This window comes from Zootoca vivipara, chromosome 2, assembly GCF_963506605.1.
Source record: "Zootoca vivipara chromosome 2, rZooViv1.1, whole genome shotgun sequence".
NCBI lineage: Eukaryota > Metazoa > Chordata > Lepidosauria > Squamata > Lacertidae > Zootoca > Zootoca vivipara.
Genome location: NC_083277.1, coordinates 101,985,324 through 102,004,603, shown reverse-complemented (window position 1 = coordinate 102,004,603; position 19,280 = coordinate 101,985,324). Strand labels below are relative to the sequence as shown.

Here is a 19,280-nt window from a genome sequence, read left to right as displayed (position 1 = left end):
TGCACTGCTCTGGTTTCACCAGAAGCGGCTTAGTCATGCTGGCCACATGACCCAGAAAAACTGTCTGCGGACAAACGTCAGCTCCCTTCGGCCAGTAAAGCGAGATGAGCGCCGCAGCCCCAGTGTCGTTCGTGACTGGACTTAACCTTCCAGTCTGAGGCAGAATGTACCTTAGAAGTCGAACGGCTTCCGCTGTGTGTTTTTCAATTTTCTTAATTGAATTTGCACCTCGGTTTTCAAATGTTTCGGAACTCGAACGGTCTTCCGGAACAGATTGCATTTGAGAACCGAGGTACCACTGTATTGTTAGATATTTTTCTGTAAGGTGAGATTCCTTTCTTGCTGCTCCTATTGCTGTTGTTCCATGAAATATCAATCTTCCCTACCCAGGAAGGTCATACTCTCCAACATTCCTTAGATGAAAATACAGACTTTTCTCACTCCCCTGACCCTCCTCGACCCCCAATTTTTGCAGAGCATTTCCTATCAAAAGGTTGTGCCACCACCTCTTCCTTCTTCTTTGGCGATCACTCGTAGCTGAGTAAGTTTGTCTTCCATGAACACGGTTTTAACTGTGAGTCCATAAGTGACTGTGGAGCACAAATCTGGATCCACACGTCCTTCCACAATGGGGACATAGGTTTATGGGTGGGAGTTGATCACGGTGGTTTGTAAAATGTGTCTTCCTCTTAGCGCGTTTCTCCCTTTCGTCCTGAGTTTAAGCGTTTTCAGAGTTCACGACACCTTTGGAAAAGGCTGTTCTCCAACTGGAGCACTTGCAGGCCAGTGTTTCCCAATTGTCGATGTTTATACTACATTCTTTTAGATTTGCCTTGAGAGAGTCTCTAAACCTCTTTTGATGACTGCCAGCATTACACTTTCCGTTTTAAAGTTTGGAATAGAGTAGTTGCTTTGGAGGACGATAATGAGGCATCCACACAACACGACTGGTCCAGCGAAGTTGATGTTGAAGAATCATTGCTTCAACACTGGTGATATTTGCTTCTTCCAGTACATTGGCATTAGTTTGCCTGTCTTCCCAAGTGATGTGTAATTTTTTTTGGAGACACCGTTGACGGAATCTTTCCAGGAGTTGGAGATGGCGTTTATAAGTGGTCCATGTTTCACAAGTATACAGTTAGTTTGGTAGTACAATAGTTTTGTAAACATGCATTTTGTGTGGACATCTATTGTGGAATAGATGGTAAATGCATGTTAAATCTATGCTTTAAATTTTACGCTGAAAGATCCTACCAGAGTTCAGCATTTTTCATGTCCACAAACTCTCCCACATTATTCAATGAAACTGAAACATGCTTAACTTTGGCCGTACAGTACTTCATTTTGTTATTTTGTCTGCAGTTTACAGGGAACAGAAGACAAACCGATAATTCAGCAATTCTTTAGGACTTCATTCATTCCTTTTCAAAGGGCAGCGGCTCCAATCCAGCTACTGTTAGTCTTCAGTGGCTTCAATGGAACTTAATTACATAGTTTTTTTCTTTACACTGCAAAGTAGTCAAAGCTAAATTCCAAGTATGGTTGATACTTGGGCAATAAATTATTCTATTCTAGTTAGCAACATTTAGCTGAATTAACACCAGAGATTTTGTTTAACACCCCCCCCCCCCGGTGATTGTGCACTCTCAAATACCATCAGAAATTGGGTAGATTATTAGTTAAAGAATCCACTTCTCATTTCATTTATTAGACTCATTAGTCACTTGCTACCCAAAGGTCTCCAAGAGACAGCAGAAAAGATAAACAGTACATAATACCTTATGGGGAGGGGAAGTGGGGGCAATAATATAATACACTAATACATTAATATCATACCCTCCAAATTTTATCTGCTGAAAATAGGGATGTCCTATTCAACAACAACCACAATTTATTATTTATACCCCACCCATATGACTGAGTTGCTCCAGCTACTCTGGGTGGCTTCCAACATGTATAAAAACATAATAAAACTTTAAAAAAAACCTTCCCTAGACAGGGCTGCCTTCAGATGTCTTCTAGAGGTTGGATAGCTACTCATCTCCTTGGTTCGGGGGGGGGGGGGTTGCATAACTCCATACCCGCCAACATTTCTCTGATGAAAATAGGGACGTCCTAAGGAAAAGCAGGGCATTCTGGGATCAAACCAGAAACCAAGATGGCTTCTGTAAATCCGGGACTGTCCCTGGAAAATAGGGACACTTGGAGGATCTGTAATATTTTATATAATATAATAACAGTAATTTAAAAACATACTCAAATAATAAATAGAGCAATAATACCCCCCTTTAACCTTCCCAGCCCACCTAGAAGTCCGGTGCTGAGACCAGATGTTGCAAATCAATGGTGGGTGGGCTCTCTCCTCCAGGGATGGCTCAGTATCTCTCCTCTCCCTTCCGGGCGCGGGGGGGGGGGAGCAGTAGCACAACAAAGCAGGGAGGGTGGTCCTCGGCCCATACTAGCAATCGATGAAGGAAACTTTTGTAATGATTCCAAATGATGGAACTACTTCCTATCCAGCTGATGTAAATCAGCAGCGATTTGAGATTCATATCCAGCGTCTGGAGTTGAGGACTGAACATTGGCAGGCAGCACTGTGCATCTCTGAAAACAAAAACAAAAACCAGTCCCCAAACACCTCCAGAATAGATTTATAAATCAAAACAGGAAATACTGCATTCCTGGCCCTCCCACGCTTGCGTAATTTCTCCTGAGCACATGGCAGGTGCCCTTAAATGGACTAGAGGACCGTCCTTGCGTTCTTAAAACTAACATTGTCTTTGACGCACCATTCTCATCTGGGGATAAGGCCAGAGAAACCTAACCATAAAGGAAGTGGAGGTTGGGGAGGGAGGGGGAGAATGCATGAAAAATGCTACTGCCAGGGATAAAACAGAGAGGTGGGAAACTCAAAAGTGCACAAAAAATATTGTTACAAGCGTCTGCCCCTCGCTCTGCCGAGCGGTAGCAAGCGTTTCCAGGCACCCACACAGGGTCTGTGTTCCTTTGGAGAATTGGCTGGTCTTGAAAGACCTACATTGGCTCCCAGTACGTTTCCGAGCACAATTCAAAGTGTTGGTGCTGACCTTTAAAGCCAGAAACAGCCTCAGCCCAGTATACCTGAAGGAGCATCTCCACCCCTATCGTTCAGCCCAGACACTGAGGTCCAGCTCCGAGGGCCTTATAGCACTTCCCTCCCTGTGGGAAGTGAGGTTACAGGGAACCAGGCAGAGGGCCTTCTCGGTAGTGGGCCCCGCCCTGTGGAATGCTTTCCGAGATGTCAAGGAAATAAACAACTACCTGACTTATGAAGGCAGCCCTGTTTAGGGAAGTGTTTTTATGTTTGATGTTTTATCGTGTTTTTAATATCCTGTTCGAAGCTACCAAGAATGGCTGGGGAGACCTGCCCAGATGGGCAGGGTATATGTATTATTATTAATATTATTATTATTATTATTATTATTATTATTATTATTATTATTTATCGACACGACGGAGACTATTGTGGCTTTTAGAAATATGGTTTATTCACCTATTTACACTTTCAGTCTGCATGGAGGGTATCCAGATCTCGCAGCACACTCCTTTTAAGAGAGGCTTGTTCCCCACAGCAGCGCAAGCGGCCTTCTGCCAGCCTTCCCCAAATGGATCTCATCCCTTCCTCCTGCTTCTTCCCAGCAACCCTTGCTCCCCAATCCCTTTTCCTGTCACCTCAGACATACACCTCATCACCTTATTCCCTAGGATAAAAATATTCCATAAACACCTTTTGTCATGTTAACTGGCAGGGCCGTCTCTAGGCCAGGATCCGGTGGTGCGGGGCGCCAGGGCGCCAGGCCACCAGGGGCACCGCTGCGCCCGGGGAGAGGCGCAGTGGAGGCGGCTCCAGGTGCGCCTCTCAGCTGTTCAGCGGCTTCAGGCTGCTCTCCGGAGGCGCGCGGGCCTGGGGCTGCCTCCACTGCGCGCAGGGGCGTCGCAACAGGGGGCGGGCAGCGCCCCCTGGTCCAGGGCTGGCCCTATGGCCAGGCTGGGTGGCACAGGGTGTTGGCCCTCCAGTCGGCAGCCACGCTGTGTGCAGCGCCCGCCCACCCGCCACTCTGGGAAACGGGGCGGGGGGCGCCGGAGGGATCCGTCGCACCACGACGCCAGGGCACCAGATATGCTGAAGACGGCCCTGTTTACAGGCCTGCTCTTCACTAAGCCAGCCAGGCTGGTTTGAATAAGCCAGCCAAAGAATTCAGTGTCCCGCACTGCTCTCTGTAGCTTGTACTTTAAGCCGTATCTCAATTAATCAAAATTCTAGCACTGCGCCCCCCTTAAATCTATAACATTCTTGTACAGTGGTACCTCTCCTTATGAATTTAATGCGTTCTGAACGCACATTTGTAAGTTGAACAAAATTGTAAGTCGAATCCCATAGGAATGCATTGGGAGAAAAAAACCGTAAATTGAAGCAACCCTATCTAAAAATTCGTAAGTAGAAAAAATCCTATCTAAACCGCATCCAAGATGGCGGACGGAGCTCCATTCGTAAGTAGAAACATTCGTAAGTGGAGTTATTCATAAGTAGAGGTACCACTGTATTCTTCTTTAGAGGCAGTAAGATGTACAGCTTTGCATCCTGTACCATTCTCTGTTAATCTGGTCACGAAACATGGTACAGTGGTACCTCGGTTTAAGTACACAATTGGTTCCAGAAGTCTGTACTTGACCTGAAGCGTACTTAACCTGAAGCGAACTTTCCCATTGAAAGTACTGTAATGGAAAGTGGATTAATCCGTTCCAGACAGGTCCGCGGAGTACTTAAACTGAAAGTACTCAAACCGAAGCGTATTTAAACCGAGGTATGACTGTATTGGATACGGTCCTTTGTTTGTAAAGTGTCCCTAAGGAAGATCATTTCAAAGTGTTGGGCTATTAAATTATATTCTTGTGTACGTCGAACATCCACCACAGCGGAACAGAGAAATGGCTCCACCACTCTGCCCGTGGTTATTTGGTTTTATAGCACTGGTTATTTGGTTTTATTGCTGGACCATCCTTTCCCATTGGTCCTGCTGGATCGTTACTGTGGAGAGTTGGAGTCCATCCAACAACCTCTGGAGCACTGCTTTTCTTTATTTTAAAAAATGTATTTATACCTCTCCTTTCTTCCAAGGAGTTCATGGTGGTGTCCATGGTTCTCCTCCTCCCCCTTTAATCCTCACAACAACCCTATGAGGTAGGTTAGAGGGGAGGGAGGGAGGCTTAAGGTCACCCAGTGAGCTTCATGCCCTAGTGGGGATTCGAACCCTGGTCTCTCCCAGGTCCTAGCCCAACGCTCTAACCACTACACCACACTGCCTCACTTCCCTAACCTTTGTTTCATAGGAAGCTTGTTCTATTGTCCCAGCATCGACCTCCACATAAAACAGCTCTGACTGAAGAACAAAATATTTATTGTATATCTGTCTGACTGACCTATACTGCTTGCCTGGACTTCAAACAACCGGATGTTCCCTAGAGGAGTTTTGTTTTGTTTGCCTTCCACTTTTTTTCATCCTGTCCCAGAGCAACACCATGTGGAGGTGACTGGCTGCTCTTTCTTCCCTCCACCCTACTGGTTGAGGCAATCCTTCAGTTTTGCTGAGTTTAAGAAAAGAAAAAGTTTTCAACTCTGTCGTAAAAAAAACAACCTTCCACCCACAGCTCGTAACTGAATGGCTATGTGCATTATAAGGTTCTAATTTCATTTTTCCAGCAGTTTCCATCCACCTAAATGTTTATTGGAAGGCTGCTGCTGGGATTATCACTTTCAACGGCCCTATATTATAATGAATATTTGATTCAAGAACCACAATTAATCAGAGAGTTTATAAGGATGTTACTACGGGGTCAGGTTGACTTGACATCTGAAAAGGTTCTAACAACTTTGGAAGAAAGAAGAGGCCAGTGCTTTTTTTTAATTAAGTATTTTTAGGTTAGAGGAGTAAGTTTTAATTCATAAGCATGCCTCTTTAAGAAAAGAGAGTAAATGTGAAATTTTGTTCACCAGTCATATAGATAAAGGCATCCTTGTGGAATTTTATGATCAAGCTGAGATCAGATTCCAGGTGCATACTGTACATGGAGAGAAAAAATGGGAGAAAGAATTATCAGGAGTAATACTGAGGGAAGAATGGAAATGGATTTGGGGCAATGTCCCATTTAAACTGATGGCAGAAAATTTAAAGGAAAATTGTTGTAAGACTCTCTAACAATGCCAAATTTGATCCAATACGTAGGCTTAGAGTTTATACTTCCTGGAGATGTGGTTCAGTCCAAGTACACATCTTTTGGAGCTGTCTCAAAGTATGAGCCTTTACAAAATCTGTGCAGGCTAATATATCAGGCTGTCTCATGAATTTTAGAACCTAAAAGTTTTATTGCTTGGTTATCTGAAGGATATTATTTTGTAAAATGACTTAGAAATGGTAATCAATCTTATAACAGCTGCAAAACGAATGATTGCTCAGAAGTGGGGGGAAAGTATATCCCTTTACAGAATCTGAGTGGATAGGGGGGGGGGGAAGAGATCTTACTGTGATACTGATTAAGTTAACATATTAGAAAAGAATACACAGAAACCAACCCAATAAGCATATGGAAAAACATTACAATTCCATGTAACGTTCTGGAATAACATGCTTAAAGATGATGTTGAACCTTAAAGGATGGAACGGGATCAAAGATAAAGAACTTGGAGAAGTGAAAAAATGGGGTTTTTTTTAAAAAAAAAGGAAAAGGAGATTATTGTGAATAATTGATGCATATTATTAGCTTTGTGTATTTTGGCACATATTATACAGTCAAACCTAGATTGTTGGACATAATCCATTCCGGAACACCGTTCGACAACCGAGGATCAAAGGCAAAGTCAATGGAGAAAAAAATCTCTCCAGAAGCTGTTTGGCTTCTGACAATCGTTCGAAAACCGGAGCAGTTACTTCCGGGTTTTCAGCATCCGGGAGCCAAAACTTACGATAATGAAGGTGTTCGGGAACCGAGGGCTGACTGTACCTGAGACCATTTAATTAGATGGGATACAGAAAGGTAAAACCAGTGCTTTTTTCTGGTGGGGACACAGGGGTACACATACCCTAAACATTTTGTGAATCTAAATCTGGCCTCATTGAAGGGCAGTATTTCAATATGAGTAGGGAAATGAGAGTACGCTATAACATTTTTTTAAAAGAAAAAAAACACTGGGTAAAACCATCTCTCTTCATTTTCTTTGCTATATAAAAACTCACTCTCAGTTGTGGGTCTCAAAATTCTTTCCTTTTGCATATTGGTGTGGATTAGCTCTGGTGAACTTTCCTCTGCATTGCTGTTTGCTCTTATGCTTTGGCAATGGTTTCCTCTGTTAGCCATTGTGGGACCTCCTGGAAATACCACCTTTTATTTTATTTTATATTATTTTATTTTTTGTAGGTACGATTATTTTCCTGCAGTAAAGGAGTGGATTCCTGGATTGGTTGGCCCTCCCATTCATTCCACTAGGCACTGTAGCATTATAGCATTCTTAATATTCTCTCCTTCAAATTGTATCTTGCTAAAAAATATTTTTTAATAGAAACGCATTTTGGCACAAATTGAAAGATTGATTGACTGATTAATAAGTAACAAAGATTTGATGGTAAGATGGTGCCCACCACAAAAGCTATAGTGGGAGATCTGAGGCCCTAAAAATGTTGCTGGACTACAACCCCCATCATCCCTGACCACCGGCTTGGCTGAAGGGAGCTAGAGTCCAACAAGGTCTGGAGGGCTTCTTTCATCGTCCCAGCGCTGACCGTGATATGTGAACAAAATTCTGCCAATAAGTGAATAACAAGATGTTTATTGTGTGTTTTTCTGACCTGGACTTCCAACAGCTGGATGTTCCCTACCAGACTTTTAAAAGAAGTGGGGTTTTTTTTTTTGGAACTTATCCTGTCCCAGAGCAGCACTGTGTTGCTGGCTGGCTACTCTGTCCTTCCTCCACCCTTTGGGCTGAGGTAATCCTTCAAAATTGCTTAGTGTTTTCAACTCTTTTTGAAAGAAAGCTTCCATCCGCTGCTTCCATCCGTTTCTAATGTCTTTTCCCTGCAGTTCCCCCCACCCTAAACTGCAAACGTTTCTTGGCAGGTTGCTGCTATGGTCAAGTCTAGATTAATGTTGGTTGTGGAGATTTGCCTTGACAATGTTTACACAATGCTCACTAAAAGCAAAGTTACACACCAATGAAATATTTCAATAGATATTGCTCAGCAGACATTATCAAACAGTAAAAGAAAACCAATAGACTTTAATGATGAAATCCCCCTTACCCACAATAAGTTTACTGTTTACTCCAGTGGATGGGGGACACATTTAATCACCCCGCCCCCCCTCCCATGCCGCTGCTGCGGTCAGCTGCATTTTCGGGGGGGGGGGGGACACCCAATGTGGAAAATGCAATCGGACTACATTGCAGGGTTTTCAAAAGCTCCTTCCCACCCACCCCCAGCTCCCCTCATCCGTCCAACCACATTAAAGTGCCCATTTTTTCACTGCCCAACAAGATTTGTATCACCACACAGGTATTTCTTAGAGGCTTAGTCCCTCCCTGTAACAAATTCTTTCAGACGTTATGATAAAATGGGAACAAGACCTAGGCTACACGATTGATTTGGATAAATGGAAAGAACTATGGACAAAGAATATAAAATTTACGGCTTGTTAGTTAATAAGAGAAAATCTCATGAAAATGCAATACAGGTGTTATTGGACCCCTGTAAAGCTGGCAAAAATGTATAGAACTTATAACAACAAGTGTTGGAGGTGCAAAAATCATGTAGGAACCTTTTACCATATGTGGTGGGAGTGCCCAGAGACTAGAAAGTTCTGGGACACGACCCATGAGGAGATGATGAAGTTATTAAAAATTACATTCAACAAGAAACTGAAGGAATTTCTTTTGGAAATTTTGACAAACAATATCCCTAAAGAGAGAACAAGACTATTTCTTTATGCAACGTCAGCAGCAAGGGTTGTAGTGGCTAAGTTTTGGAAGGAAGATCTTTGTGAACTGTGCGAGTACTTGGAACTCGTGAAGCTGACAGATATACAGTAATAAGATATCAGTCTAACAAAATAGTTAAAAAAGAATGGGATTACCTAAATAACTACTTGATGAACCAAGGTTCATCAGCTAAGATCTTGCTGTGTTTAGAATAACTCTGCAAAGGAAAAAGCTCCCTGGGGGATTTATTGAAATACAGACATGTAGACTTTAATTACCGTGTTTCTCATATTATAAGACATGTCTTATATTTATTTTTTCCTCAAAAAAACACACTGTGGCTTATTTTCAAGGGATGTCTTATTTTTTTCCTCTTCCTCCTGCCGCGGCCGGCATTGCTGCTGCGCCTATCACTATGTCTTATTTTCGGGGTATGGCTTATATTCCTTGAATGCTTAAAAATCCTGCTATGGCTTATTTTATGGGTATGTCTTAAAATATGAGAAACAGGGTAGAAATACTTTAATGAACTGTTGTGAAGTTGGCGATAGTCCACAATAAGTGTGTTTCTTTTTTTGAAATGTCTTAGTTTATTGAAGAATGAACTAATGTTGTTTTATGTGTGCTCCTTTTTTTCTTTCAGATCCATGTTGCACAGAGCACAGCTGAAACCTAAGTGAAGGCTGGGCCAGGGCATTTTGCCACTTGAGGCAAAACAGAAAATGCCACCCACTCGCCACTGCCATCTCCTCTCCAACCACCTGAGGCAGCTCAAGGAAGCTCCAGTACACTGAAGGCGGCAGCAGAGGGGGGGGGGGAGGAAAGGAGACCAGAGGGGGTGGGGGCTCCAGAGGAAATGGTAGAGGTAGCAGCAGTGGTGTTGCAGAAGGCGGCAAACAGCACTCTTCTTGGGGTTCCCCACTCGGTTGTCCCCACCCTGCTGCCTGAGGCAACTGCCTCCCTGAGCTTCATGGGTTAAGACAGCCCTGAGTGAAGGAATGGCTTTCTGACAGGATGGTCAGTTTGAAGCTGCCCGGTTTGCTAAAAATGTTGGCAATCTACCGTATTGGCCTGAATATAAGCCTCACTCCCCCCCAAAAAATTCCGACCGTCAAAAGTTGAAGTGCGGCTTAAATTTGCGACGTTACAAAAAATGGCTTTTACGATATCGCTGCTGAAAGAGACATATACGGTAAAATGGAATGGGTGTGAGTGGCTGCGGAATTTTAAGGGAGTGGCTTATATTGGGGTATTGTATTTTCTCTCCCCCCCCCCGAATTTTAAAGGTGCAGCTTATATTCAGGCTAATATGTAATAATAATAATTCGGAAACAAATGCTCAATCACACAATTGGATTTTCCAACACCGTTTTGCTCCAGATGGAAGGCAGAGTGATGGCAGCAAAACTAAGTCTTGTAAATAAAAAGGGGAGTAGAATCAGCCCCCCCTTGGGGGACAGTTAAGATCTATTGTTGTTGTTGTTGTTTAGTCGTTTAGTTGTGTCCGACTCTTTGTGACCCCATGGACCAGAGGACGCCAGGCACTCCTGTCTTGCACTGCCTCCCGCAGTTTGGTCAAACTCATGTTTGTAGCTTCGAGAACACTGTCCAACCATCTTGTCCTCTGTCGTCCCCTTCTCCTAGTGCCCTCAATCTTTCCCAACATCAGGGTCTTTTCCAGGGAGTCTTCTCTTCTCATGAGGTGGCCAAAGTATTGGAGCCTCAGCTTCCGGATCTTCCTTCCAGGGAGCACTCAGGGCTGATTTCCTTAAGAATGGATAGGTTTGATCTTCTTGCAGTCCATGGGACTCTCAAGAGTCTCCTCCAGCACCATAATTCAAAAGCATCAATTCTTCAGCGATCAGCCTTCTTTATGGTCCAGCTCTCACTTCCATACATCACTGCTGGGAAAACCATAGCTTTAACTATACGGACCTTTGTCGGCAAGGTGATGTCTCTGCTTTTTAAGATGCTGTCTAGGTTTGTCATTGCTTTTCTCCCAAGAAGCAGGCGTCTTTTAATTTCGTGACTGCTGTCACCATCTGCAGTGATCAAGGAGCCCAAGAAAGTAAAATCTCTCAAGATCTATTGGTACATGACAAATCTGCCACAGTTGCATATTTTCTCCTCACTACAGATGTGGTAAGCGAAGTGTTAAGAATTGGTAGGCTGTTGCTCATTGTGGAATAATTTACTGCCAGCAACCACTAGAGGCCAGCTGATATTAAGTGCAATGAGACCACACATCTGGATCTTGAGTTGTTTTTACCCAGTACAATCAGAAATAGCCCAGGAAAGAGGCAGAGCCCATATATAGCTCTCTCAGGAAAAGCAATGCTAATTTGCGATTCTGGGTGTGTGTGTTTTTATCCCACTAACTGCACCTCTGAATGAAGATTTCTTACTGCCCGATAGAAATCACAAGGAATATGTTATGTTTCCCCCCCACAGAAGGGGGACCTAATAACCTCAAGTAATACTCTAGTCTAGATCAAACAATAACTCAGTTTTGTGGGTTTGCCAGGTTAAGGTAGCTAGGTGAAAAAGAGCACAATTAAGTTACACCTGCCCAAACTACAGAAGCCCTCTTTCTGATGTGACCACTCTGGTAGTGGGTTGTGAGATATTGCTTTATGCTGATGGATTTTAAACTTGGATATCATAATGCACTTAACCCTGCTTCCCCATAGTGATCAAGGAGTTCATTATTTACCTGGTTCCTCTGTTTCTGCTCTGCTCAGCTGGTAAAGACTGCTCTGCCTTTACTTATGTTCAGTGAATCCTCCTTATATCATGGAGTGGTCTAAAATGACATTCTTTCCAGTTATACCAAACACAAGTCATTCTTTGGGAACCTGAGATCTCTTTACTGCTCAGAAATTGGGAGTGCGCTTAAAAGTACTCTCCCACATTGCAATACATTGCTCCTTCCTTTTCAATTTGGTGCAGGCAGAGCATATTTATAAAGCTGTTTGACTGTGCAAAACTCTGAGGCACAGTTTTCCTTCAGCCGTCCAGCTGCATCAAGAATGATTAAGTTTTGTCAGAACAAAGAAATCTCTTCAACTGTCCTGGGAGAAGATTTTCGAGGGGAGGAACTATTGGAGGACAAAAACACAAAGTTGTTGTGAATGGCCATTGTTTTTTTCTGGCTGCATTTATGGACTGAAAAGAGAAAAGGCACAAAGAAGCAGAAAAAGTAGCTGGAGGCTTTATAAATCATATTCCCGACAAAGAAAATACATTGCTGTTATTATGTAGTTTTCGTTGAATCCTTTGCTGAAGTTTTAGCCTAAATTGATAGCTTTTTTAAGGTAAGCTTTTCAGTGTTGCTTTCTCTGATGTATTTTCTTGCCATTAATGCCTGATGAAGCCTAGTTATTTGGGAGCAATAGGGGAAAGAGGGGGAAATTGCTACTGCATGAATGCAAACTCACTCAGAGTGCTTGGATACCAACTGATAAGTGATATTTGAACCTATGTATTTTGATGACCTATGTCAGCTCATCTTGACTCATTTGTGGATTAAGATTGCAGTCCTGTACACTTGTTTGGGAGTAACTCTCCTTAAACTTGGTGAGACTTAGCTTTGAGTAAATCGGCATAGGATTACACTTGCCAACTGTGTGAAATCCTCTGCAAAGTTTGATTGTTATGTCCGTGATTTGATTTATTTAGGCCAGTCTAAGATAAATCTCTTCCTGTTGTAGCAATCTCCCGACCTAGAATTTTCTTTTACACATTGAAATATTTTAACACAATTTTGTTGTTAAAGCACTTGAGCTGTAAAACTAAAACTGCACCATGGGAAAGCTAGTTTTGAAACTGCAAATGCTAAAATGTGGAGGTATAACGTTGCCATCCCAAAGCAGTTTTATACAAAAAAGTTTTGACAGGTGTTCCTTATTAGGTTTGTTAGCAGCTTCGCTTGATTTGGTAAAGCTGGTCACTGGCTTGTTTATGAATTTGATTGAAATAATATTCTCTTGAGTCATATTTCCTACCTTTTCTTCCCTGCTGTCCTTAATGGAATCTGCAGGCAGATGAATAGTTGAAGTAGGTTGTTTGGATTCGCCACCTAAGAATGGGCTTTCCAGATCACGTACCCAAGATCGCCTCTGTCCCTTTAAATATTCTGACAGCTGGAGATTATGCAACCATTCTGCCCCTCGCTGTGTGGCTCTCTCACTGCCTTTTGTTGGGTAAAGTCTATGTTCATCCCCCCCCCAAAAAAACAGGATTTATATATTGCTTAATTAAAACTTCTAAGCAGTTTACATAAAAAGCAATATATATGTGAATATGGCCAATAAAATCAGATGTTAAAAATGAACCCACCTACTTTTCTTTCCAAAATAAAATCTCATTTGGGGCCATGGAACAACAGGATGGGAATCCTCATATACTTGCATTGAAATATTTCAAGCAGGACCTCCCAAACTTGGGTCTCCAACTGTTTTTTGGACTACATCTCCCACCATCCCTGACCACTGGTTCTGCTAGCTAGGGATGATGGGAGTTATAGTCAAACAACAACTGGAGACCCAAGTTTGGGGAACACTGAACTAGAGATTGAAACACTACATGGAAGAAGAATGCTAGAACTCAGATGCTCTCTCAAACCTATTAGAGTATTTTGTATCAGATGCTCAAACATCCCGTTGTGCTCATGGATGGGTGCGAAATAACTCAATGTCAATGGCAGCAGTAGGTCCAGGAATGCTTAAACATGATGAGCAGCAGAGTGGGAACATGTTTTATGGAGACCCTAATTCAATTTTGGCATGACACTAACTGGATTTTCCCTATGCACAGAGGTGGAGCTAGCTCTTCCGGCACCTGGAGCGGCCCGTGGTGGTGTCCCGCATCCCAGGGGGGTGCGTTGACGGTGGCGAGTGTCCCAGGAGGGGCACCGCCCACAACAATGTCACCCCCTCAGGGATGACACCTGGGACGGACCGCTCCCACCTTGCCCCGCTATTGCCTATGCATGCATTGATAAAGTTTGACTTAACCTCTTGCCTCTAACCTCTGTTTGTCATTAAACACATGAGAAGGTATTAGCAGAGTTACTATGAATTAGGTCCTTGGGGAGTTATATTTTTAAAATTGTTTTGGCCTGGGACGAGTGCGAATATATAATGTAAGTGAAATATTGTATGGTTCATCTTGAATAAGTGCAGTAGTTGTGCATTATTTGTATGTTTTTGTATTTTTGTGGAATGCCCTCCCATCAGATGTCAAGGAAATAAACAACTGTCTGACTTTTAGAAGACATCTGAAAGCAGCCCTGTTTACGGAAGCTTTTAATGTTTGATGCTTTATTGTATTTTAAATATTTCGTTGGAAGCCGCCCAGAGCGGCTGGAAAACCCAGCCAGATGGGTGGGGTATAAATATATTATTTTATTTATTTTTTTGTTTTTGTTTTTGTTATTATTTCAGTCATGTAACAATCAGTTATGCTTGCAGCTGAGAAGTTATATGAAAGCTTCTGAGCAGAAAAATGAACTTCTGAGGCAGCAAAACTGCAGAAGAAAAACTAGGCTACAGGTGAAACTCGGAAAATTAGAATACAGTCATACCTCGACTTACGAAGGCTTCGACTACCAAAGAATTCGAATTCTGAAGTCGAAGCCTCCAGAAGTGTTTTCGGCGTGTGCGGTCGGCACATGTGCAGAAGTGCGAAATCGCACTTCGTGCATGCGCCGTAACGGCGCTTCAACCTACGAAAACCTTGACTTACGAAGACGACCACGGAACGGATCGTCTTTGTAAGCCGAGGTACCACTGTATTGTCGAAAAGTGCATTTATTTCAGCAATGCAACCTAAAAGGTGAAACCAATATATGAGATAGATGCATGGCATGCAAAGCAAGATATGTCAAGCCTTTATTTGTTGTAATTGTAATTATTTGTCGTTAGGCGGGTCAGATATAAATGGAATGTAATTAATGAAATGTAATAGCAATGTTTATTTTTGTATTATTGTAACTATTTGTTTTATTCCTGTGGAATTTCCAAAAGAAAGCATTTTTTTTTAAAAAAAAGTTGCATTACTGAAATAAATGCACTTTTCGACGATATTCTAATTTTCTGAGTTTCACCTGTATTTCCTCACGAAAGCTGATCTTACTCCTTCCAAGGACAGTTGAAAAAAGCAGCACAAAGATGAAGCTGTCAACCCCCCCCACACACACAACCAGTGTGATGTTTTCTTCCCTGACCATTGTCCATTCTCCTTGGGGCTGATGGGAGTTCATAATATCTGAAGAGCACCAAGTTGGGAGAGGCTAATCTGGTATCTACACATACCCAGCTAGGAAAATCAATATAAGCACGGAACATTGTGCAAATAAGTGGGAGGGAGGGTTGTGTTGTAATTTATTCCTTTGCCCAGTGCTGCACTTTGCCTAGAGTGAGTAACAGGCTTATTTTTCATTTTAAGCAGGCTTGAAAATGCAGGGACAACACCAGAGAAATAGAAGTGTGTATCAACAGACAACGACACTTTTGTGGAAAAATATAATTCTGAAATGGAGGATGAGGATGCAAAGCTTTCAGGCAAGTAAAAATTGCTAATCAAGGGGAAATAAATGTTCAGCATTTCTTCCCCTGTTCTTTTTTTAAAAAATTTAAAGTTGTGAAAATTGGCTAAACGTTTGAATACAAACAGCTAACTTGTGTGCTGTATTGCCATTGCTGTTTTGTTTTTCATTGAAGTCAAGGGTCAAGCTAGCCTTTTCAGTTACCATGTTAATTGCAGAAAATTTATTTGATTTGCCAGTACATATCATTCCAAGGATGTTCTAATAAACACGCAAGAAAAAGTAGGATAAATTATCGTCCACTTTTTTTCTTTTCTTTTGTTATTATTTACCTATATACCTATTTTTGGCCCAAAGTCCCAGCATATTATCAGCATCAATACCAGCATATTAATAGAACTGATATTAATACTGAATAACAGTCCAACAAAATATAATCAATCATAAAGACAAACAGACGCCTGTATGGCTATTTGCTGTAACTGGGTAAAAGTTCACCTATCATAATTGAATGGATCCTATGAATTTGGGCCATAGGATATATCAGAGGTTTTCAGCCGTTTTGAGTCCATGGCTCCCTTGACCAACTACTGTATATTATTTTTGATGCTCCCGTGTTGGGAAATGCGATCCGAGCCTCTGAAGCCCAGTTATGTCACCCCTTGCCTGCAGCCCTTGCAGCCCCTCACCCCTTTTTAAACACCCTCCTTTGTGGTGTGTTCCTTCAGCCTCCTTCCCTCTCCCCTCTCCTTGGGAGTCCTCCAGGCAGCAGCTACACTGCCTCTGGTCTCTGTGCTGCCCCGCCGGCCCCAAACAGAGATGCCTCCTGCCTGGCCAGCCCCAGAGCCACCATTTGTCTTGGGGAGCTTCAATTCAATTCAATAACCTTTATTAGGCATAACAGACCCGACAATTTCAGAATAGACATTGTAAATGAAATATTTAAATTATAAACTCAACAAGGTAAAATATATGTTAATTGAAACAACATATCAATTCCACATTACTATTTGATTAAAGGTAAAGGGACCCCTGACCATTAGGTTCAGTCGTGACCGACTTTGGGGTTGCGCGCTCATCTCGCATTATTGGCCGAAGGAGCCGGCGTATAGCTTCCAGGTCATGTGGCCAGCATGACAGAGCCGCTTCTGGCAAACCAGAGCAGCACATGGAAACGCCGTTTACCTTCCCGCTGTAGCGGTTCCTATTTATCTACTTGCATTTTGACGTGCTTTCGAACTGCTAGGTTGGCAGGAGCTGGGACCAAGCAACGGGAGCTCACCCCGTCACAGGGATTCGAACCGCCGACCTTCTGATCAGCAAGCCCTAAGCTCAGTGGTTTAACCACAGCGCCACCTGGGTCCCCACTATTTGATTAAGATCCCCTAATCCTCTTTATAGTGGCTTAGTCTTTCTGCATGGACTGAGCATAAAAACTCGGCCACTATTAAAATGATTTTATCGTTACTGTCCGATAATAATATTTGAATAGTTGGTAATGTAGAGGTTGATGTATCCATTTGTAAAGAATTTAACAATCGCCTTCTAGCATTAGTGCCGTGATTACAGGAGAAGAAGATATGATCCAATGTATCAAGTTCATTCTTACTACATTTACAGAAACGTTCAGATTTTGGAAGAGCTAAATACCTTCCTCTTTCCTCATAGAGGGAAACATATTAAATCTTGCTAACATAAACAATCTACAGGATTTGCGATTCTTGAGATTTGTAATAAATCCTTTCTGAAAATCTCTGCATAAAGGGAGGTTTTTAAAAAGGGGAGAGCACATACAGTACTTAGCAACTTCAAGAATGGAGAGAACACTGTTTCCTTGGGGAGCTTGTAGCCAGGGCTGCTGCAACAAACAACCGTGCATGCGTTTGGGAGGCAAAGAGCCGAGAGGGCATCAGAGGAGGGAGGGAAGGAAAGGAAAGGGAGAGAGGCCAATGTTGCCCACGGCACCCAGAGGCAGAGCTAGCTGCTCCAGCACCCGGAGCGGCGCATATGCTGTTCACCCGGGGGTGGGGCCATGGGGGCGGGGTGAACATCCAGGGGGGAGGGACGAGCATTCCAAGGAGGCGCCATGGTGAGTGTCCCAGGGGGTGAGATGCCTATGGAGGGGTGGAGCGAGCTGCCCATGGCAGGCTGCTTCCTGGGCAGGGCAGAGCGGGGTGGGAGCCACACCGCTTTGCCAGCAGCCTTCCTCCCTTCCCTCTTACATTTGACAGCTCAGGGGAGGCTCCCCCTCCAGGAAGCAGCTCGGGAGCAGGGGACAATGGCGTGCTGCCTGCCCACGACTCCCAAGCTTCCCTCAAGCTGTCAAAACAAAGGGGGAAGGGGAGAAGGCCGCCGGCAAGGTGGCACAGCTCTGCCCCGTCCCCCAACGGCTTGGGGTAGGCTTGGGAGTCACGGGCGGGCGGCATACCAAATGTCACCCCCCTCAGTGATGACACCCGGGCAGACCAACCCCTCCGCCCCCTTCCTCCGCCCCTGGCAGCACACCTGGCCATCATTCAAGGCACCCCAGTGTACCACGGCACACAGGTTGAAAACCACTGACATATGGAGAAAGTTAAGATAGTGGCAGGACAATAAATTCACCGAGAAACCGAGTTTCTTAATTTTATTCTTCAGTTGTTGTTTAGTCATTAAGTCGTGTCCGACTCTTCATGACCCCATGGACCAGCGCATGCCAGGCACTCCTATCTTCCACTGCCTCCCACAGTTTGGTCAGACTCATGTTGGTAGCTTCAAGAACACTGTCCAACTATCTCCTCTTCTATCATCTCCTTCTCCTTGTGCCTTCCATCTTTCCCAACATCAGGGTCTTTTCCAGGGAGTCTTCTCTTCTCATGAGGTGGCCAAAGTATTGGACCCTAAGCTTCAGGATCTGTCTTTCCAGTGAGTTTGATCTTATTGCAGTCCATGGGACTCTTAAGAGTCTCCTCCAGCACCATAATTCAAAAGCATCAATTCTCCGGCAATCAGCCTTCTTTATGGTCCAGCTCTCACTTCCATACATCACTACTGGGAAAACCATAGCTTTAACTATATGGACCTTTGTCGGCAAGGAGATGTCTCTGCTTTTTACTCTATTTCTCTATTTTTTAAAAAACTCTATTTCTGCTTTTTACTCTGTTCTACAGTAATAGAGCATAAGATATGGAAACCCAACAACATACCTTAATAGGGGATATTTAATTCTTAACTTAAAAATAGCTGCAGTACTTCTCACTTTCATCCTCTTCTCCTGTTAGTTTTAATTTGCTATTAATGATAAAGCTCTGTTCAGTATAGCATTGCTACTGTGATAAGCACTGTCAGTATACTCTTACATTAAAAGACATGGTTCTAATTGAGATTTTGCAAACACTTTTTTAAAAAGATGGGGGGAGAGGTATTTCTCTGTTACTAGACTTAAACTATCCTGGCTGGAACAGCAAAAAGCTGGCAGAATTTTTAAGGGGTTACATAAGTGTAGTAGGTTGATTTTGGAATACACCACCTTGGCTCCAATTCAAGCCCAAGTCAGGTTTGCGTTTCGCACAAACAAAGGCCTTTCCAAAAATCAGACAAGCTCAACGGTATGCAAATACAGGAAAAGACTACTTATATAAAATAGATAAAATAAAAACCAGAAATAAAGCTTTTAAAAAAACAAACAAACAGCCAATACAACAAAGGATTAGGAAAAACAACTATGAGTAATCAAATAAATATCAGAGC

The 19,280-nt window shown here is 43.1% G+C and overlaps 1 protein-coding gene across 1 annotated transcript in view; it reads left to right on the top strand.

The window, feature by feature from the left end:
* Nucleotides 1–11,581: 11,581 nt before the first annotated feature.
* LOC118079652 (ABC-type organic anion transporter ABCA8) overlaps nt 11,582–19,280 on the top strand; it is a 62,233-nt gene continuing 54,534 nt past the window's right edge. The window contains 2 exon segments of the mRNA XM_035104054.2: nt 11,582–12,318; nt 15,455–15,567. Coding sequence (XP_034959945.2) covers nt 15,463–15,567 — 105 coding nt within the window. The 5' untranslated portion in view covers nt 11,582–12,318; nt 15,455–15,462.